Genomic DNA, 6000 nt, shown 5'->3' with positions numbered 1-6000 from the left:
TACCGGTAATGCAATGAGAATGCATGAGGTGTATACTTGTATTTGTATTCGTATATACATTATTTTTAAAATATCGTTTAACTGTCTTTTCAGGAAAACAATTTACTGGTTGTTTGACTTGATCATTGGTGTAGATGTCGTATGATTTTTTATTATTAAATTAACACATTTATTTCAAAAATATACGTGATGTTGATTGGATTCTAATGTTTTTGTTTGTTCCTTTTCGAATTGAACACCTTTAGTAGGATCTTAGTTACCGGAACATAAATCGAGATTGATCAAAATTATTTGATTTAATTAATCTAACAATCATACCATACTGTATCCCAGATACAAAGTAATAAACAAATTTTTGTTTCAATTTGATATTATCGTATAAATATTAGTTTATATTGATTTCAAAATATAATCACTTAAAACACTCGTACACACCACATACTTCTTTCTATGAAAATATTTTCACCAAAAGAGAGTGCCTTCTCTCGATTATCACGTATTTTTAACTATCTCGATCATAGCTAGTTTTACTACTACTCCTATTATTAACTACCTCGACCTGAGCACGATTGGATAGCCCAGTGGTGGGTTTATCCTCTATTGACCCGGGGCGCCCGGGTTCGACTCTGGCTCACCCCAAGAATTAGTTGTAAGGCATATAAGCCTGCATTGTCAAAAAAAAAAAAACTACCTCGACCTTTCCTTAAATGAGATTTTGGTTTTCGATATATTTTTAACGATTGATTTTATAATAAAATTTCTTGTCTTAACTCTCTTAATATTAAAATTCTTGTTAAACAACAAAAGGGCGATATTAATTATACGGATTAAGTGTCGCTACTTGAGTTCGAAGACACTTCTTCTCCGGAAGTGCCTTGTCAAAACTCCAATTCTCCAAGTACCTCATCAACACTCCAAGTCTCCATCCAAAGCTCCACATAACTCGCCAAATCATCCCAAGGCCCGTTCAAGTCCTACCAGGGCTCCAATCAACTCGCCAAGGCCCAAGGGTTAGACAATTTGTCTAAGCTCGTTAAAATGCTACAAAGGCTAGAATCAACTCGCCAAGAGATAGCAGAGTATTGCTGTTCAATTTTATTTTCTTTCTTCCCTTGGGAGCAGAATGGTGCTGTATTTACTCTTCTTAGGCTATGCACAATGGAAGAGCAAAACTATAATGCATACACTTAAAATGTTCTGTTCGAACTAAATTTATATCATAAAGACTACATATCTTCAAAATCTGAACTTATCCAGATCTTTTTACTTGGCGATTTAGGTTGTGCAGGATCCCCATCATCTTCATTTAAAAGTTACAATAAGATCACCCATGCACAGAAGCAATACAAGCACTAAAAAACTAAGGCTTAGTTGTTCTCAGGGATAAACAAAAGACTACGATTGAGCACGATTAATAACTATATGCCTTAAAGGATTTTCGACATCCCCGCCACCACCATGCTTCACAAATTCAGCCGGAGAAAGGAATTCACCATGACAAACACATATAATCTTCAGTTCTTCTCCACTCTTACATCTGTATAAGAAGCCATTGATTCTTTTGCCATCAGGACCATCTCTTGTTGAGACGCAAGGCATGTTGCTGATCATGTTCTTCAACGCTTCCTCATTTCTGGATCCAGAATGTTCCAGTACGGGTGATGGCTTCTCCGTCACAGTTTCTGCAGGCTTGTTGTCAACTATCGGCTCAACTGAAGACCGAGTACTTGCAGGGCTTCCGTTGTTCGTTGCTGTAATGTGAACACGAAGATGAAAAACAATGAGAAGTTTGTAGAAGAACTAAAGACTCGGCCACTAACGAGAATTAAGAGAGAAACTTTTGCAAAGCAAGAATTTGAAATCATCATTGATTTAAATATTTAATAATATCTTCAGATAATATAGTAAAGTAAAGATCTACTGATAATATAGTAAGTAAATAAAATGAAGTAGAATTTCTTGACCAATAATACTGACTTCATGGATCAACAGTCCAAACAGATTTAGGGTAACATGAAGTAACATATAACACATTTATACAGTTGACCATTTTTGTAATTACACGCATTTATACAGTTGACCATTTTTGTAATTACACATAGGATTATAGAAGGCATGAAATCAGCGAAGGCCAATAAAAATACTACGTCAGGTACCTAGTACAAATTCCGAACAAGGCTTGCTACTGTTAACCTCCAGTGTCACACAAACAGTTTCATATGTCTTTCTATTGAATTTATCTTCTTTTCAAATGTCTTTCCTTAAAATTATCTTCAGTAGGAACTGCATTATTATGATTCACATTGGAACTGTTTTCAGTAATATATTTTTAGGGATAACATTCCATTCTAAAATGCCTTCACAGCGTAAACTTTGATTCTTATGTTAACATAACAAAACACTTTTTTTTATGCAATGAGGTCCTCAACCAGATTATCTAATTTCCTTAATCTCTAGCTTATAGAGCATGGATTCTTGAGAATTCTTGAAGGTGCGGAAAAATTCTTCTTAATTAGTTAATTACTTAATCACTTAACAATATTATATGCACACCATTTTTATTAACTAATTATTATATATACGAATAAGGATGATGAACTTATTTATTTCACTATTTAGTTTAAATATAAATTTAAGTCTCGACGTGTGTTTTGACAAGCACATGATACATTATTAATAGAAATTTTGTTTAGACCGGGAAAAATATTAGCAGAAAGAACTTATTACTAAAAAAGATTGTCTATACATGTTATACAAAGTCGAGAGTGTTAGAATTATAGGGTCATGTTCCTCTTAAAACCCTTAGCCTAAGAATCCATAAGTTTATTTCTAGTATAGGGTTTTGGCGTAGGATTGCCCATGATGTTGTGTTTATATATTATATTCAAAATATCTGAAAATAACATTTCAAAATAGATCACATATATGCTTTATTTATTGATAATAAATTTGAATTTTTTATAATTGTATAATATATGCAAAGTTCACTTTTAGTTGGGTAAATTCGATCGGTCAAAAATCAAAATCAAAATCGGGGCAAGGGCAAATATTATAATGTGGATTGTGGAGTCCCCCTGTTTGGAAATTTTGAGTACCTAATACAAGAATTTGCTTCTTTTTTTCTTTGTTAAAAGATCAAACCAGATCTATTATTTTAACTAGAGGCCATCTCATAAGTCATAAGTCATAACATATAAACGCAAGTACAAACACACAAAAACATATCACATGCAACCACAAACGCAAGTACCCAACCCATAGAAAAACACAAAAACAGATCTATGGAAACCTCAAACAAGAAAACATCAATCAAAATGAAACGATTCAATCTAAACAAAAATCATGCATACCCCAATTATAAAACACACAGAAACAAACATATATAGACACAAAGGAGCAAGTCTATTATACCTTGTGGAATTTCATGAGTATCAGGATCAGACACACCAGAAGAACCAGCCCCACTGCCTTGAGATCCAATAGACCCCTGTGAACAGAACTGAACTGAACTCTTCTTGTCGATCACAACAGCAGGTTGTGGGGCCGGTGGGCCCACCACAACCTCATCACCACCAGCTTTGACTCTCACCATCCTCACATTCTTCATCTTCTCCATCCTCTTCCTCTTAGCCTCCAATCTCTTTAGAGACTGCAACTCCTTCCTCTTCCTCCACTCCTCTGTATCCATCGGCAACGAACAAGTCCTGCTCAAACCCACGTCGGGCCCACCCGCAACACTCCACGCTCTCACATCCTCCCCACCCGACCCGACCGAAAAACCCGCGATCGAAGCAGCCCGGGTAATATTATTGTTACGTCTTTTTGGGTCAACCCCGAATCTCCCGTTCAAAGAAAGGCCTAGACTCAGTTCAATCTCTCCCTCTCCCTCATCTCTCTCTCCCAACTTTCTCTCCGAATCTCTCTTGGTGCGAAATCTCTCCAGCATATCAATCCCCGTGTTTTCCTCACCACTTGACATAATTATTCAACAACCTTAAAAAAATCAAATCTTTATCGAAAAAACACAAAAATAAAGTCACCGTAATTATCTCTCTCTCTCTCTGGGTGTTTATCAGGAAGAATCTCTATAGAAAATGAGTATGATAAAAAGAGGGAATATAGCTTTGCAATTTTTAGGTGCAGGCGAGGAGAGAAAAATACAAGCCATTAAGAAGAGACGATGAAACAAAATGATTTGAGAGAGCGGAGAGTGGGTGATATTTTTAATACCCTGGTTCCCGAAATTACGGAAATAGCCTCATGACACGTGTCGATGAGTGTGTAAAAACAACCCACGTGGGTGTTAAGGAGCGGAAGTCGAGGAAGATAAGAAGGTAACAGGTGTCAATTAAGTGATTGGGTTGAAGAGAATACGTGTCGTTGTGTTGACAGGTATCAAGTTGATTTTACGATGAGATCTTTCGTTATAGCGTGTGTATGCAAATTGCGGATTCATACAGTTGTTGTTTGTTGAACATTTTTGAAGATGGGTTGAGCTATTTAAGGGAACATCGTTGACACGTGGTGTGATATTGGGTGAGCTGGAGCATTTTACAGCTGTAAATTTGGTTTAGAATGCTTGGATTGTGCTGTGATTTTAGGCCAAGTGGCTTCGTTTTATTGCTTAGCTACAGAAAAAGGTGATTTTTCTAATTACCTGTCGTGTCTCTCGTGTTAAGTTTTTGAATAAAGAAACATGGAAATAAATTCAAGGTTTTCGTATATGCGATTTTATACGATTTTGTTTCGATCGGTAATGGCCTCCACTTTTTTCGCGGGGAGTTAAAACCCTTGGTTAAAAATAATTAACTAAATTATATATACGATCTTTTACGATACAAACCAAATTAATTTATTAATTAAAAATCACCAAGTGCATTTCCAATTTTATTCTATCCACTTCATAATTGTTGACTACAATCTACTATAAGAATTCATGTGTTTTTATTTCTTATCTTTTAATTTCTGAGAGACTCACGGCTGATATGGTAGTTTGCCTAGTGTTGATGTGGCAGTCTGGGAGCCCTCCAATGCCAATGTGGTTGTGTGACGTGACAGTCTGAGTGGGTGTAGTGTTAACACGGATGTCTAGTTGGGCCCCTAATATTGACGTGACGGGTAACGTGACGTCTGGATTTTTAGGTGGATCCCATTACTGATGTGGCATCTGGGTAGAAAGTGCAAGCTTTGAAAATTTAATGTAGTAATTAGTTATAACTAGGGGTGCATATTGTAAGTTTTAAAAAGTATAATGAGATCTTTGATCATTTTAAAACTAATTTTTAGATTTTTATACTAACACGGATTTATGTTTGATCATCTCTATATATAGTACATAAATATAGTATATAGAGTAAACTATGCGGATCCTGTACGTCTATAAATATTATACATTTTTTATCAGATAGTATGATTACAATTATTGGATATATTTTAAAAATGAAGTGTTGTTATTAATTCAAGTTGTTATGAATATAATACATCAGAAAATCTTGCTACATGTCACTTGAGATCGATCAAATATAGTCTATTTAGAGCAACTCGAATCATGAAAAAACTTTAGCTAAAAAGTGAGTTGGCATATGAAAAAAATAAATAACATGACTAAGAGCATCTCCAACCATGAAGACCCCTTAGTTAAAATGTGAGTTGTCATGCCAAAAATAAAAAATTTAGCCAACCACTTCAAAAATTCTGACTCCAACCACAGTGACCTGTTGTCTATAAATTTAGCCAACCTCCTATGGATGGCTAAATTTGTCGAACCTCTACAGGTCTATAAGAAATCTGTCGAAAGATTGCACATCATTTATTACTATATTGAACTGATATATTCTATTTTAACAATCTAAAATATTAATAACATGCTATTTTTAAATTATAACCAATCAATATAGCCAATACCACTGAAGAGAAATGTCTTACAGGTTCAACAAATTTTACATAACGTTTTACAGGTCCAATTTAGCCAACGATTATAACCAACACCGTTGGAGATGC

General features: G+C 35.1%; 1 protein-coding gene across 1 annotated transcript; it reads right to left on the bottom strand.

Moving 5' to 3' along the window:
- Positions 1 to 1182: 1182 nt before the first annotated feature.
- Positions 1183 to 4197, bottom strand: LOC108215165 (ninja-family protein AFP3). Its single transcript, XM_017387540.2, has 2 exons — positions 3412 to 4197; positions 1183 to 1751 (listed from the first exon to the last, which is right to left on the bottom strand). Exons 1-2 carry the CDS (start codon positions 3977 to 3979, stop codon positions 1396 to 1398), a joined length of 924 nt encoding a protein of 307 aa, XP_017243029.1. The 5' UTR covers positions 3980 to 4197; the 3' UTR covers positions 1183 to 1395.
- Positions 4198 to 6000: the final 1803 nt, after the last annotated feature.

Source organism: Daucus carota, chromosome 3, assembly GCF_001625215.2.
Source record: "Daucus carota subsp. sativus chromosome 3, DH1 v3.0, whole genome shotgun sequence".
In the NCBI taxonomy this organism is placed as follows: Eukaryota; Viridiplantae; Streptophyta; class Magnoliopsida; order Apiales; family Apiaceae; genus Daucus; species Daucus carota.
The sequence above is the reverse complement of the archived record's forward strand: the minus strand, read 5'-3'. Positions and strand labels throughout refer to the sequence as shown.

What these genes read in the sequence shown, in the direction of transcription:
- LOC108215165 (XM_017387540.2), bottom strand. Translation starts at nt 3,979, where the DNA reads ATGTCAAGTGGTGAGGAAAACACGGGGATTGATATGCTGGAGAGATTT. An exon ending in TACTCATGAAATTCCACAAG is followed by an intron (nt 1,752 to 3,411) that starts GTATAATAGACT and finishes TTCACATTACAG; the next exon opens with CAACGAACAACGGAAGCCCT.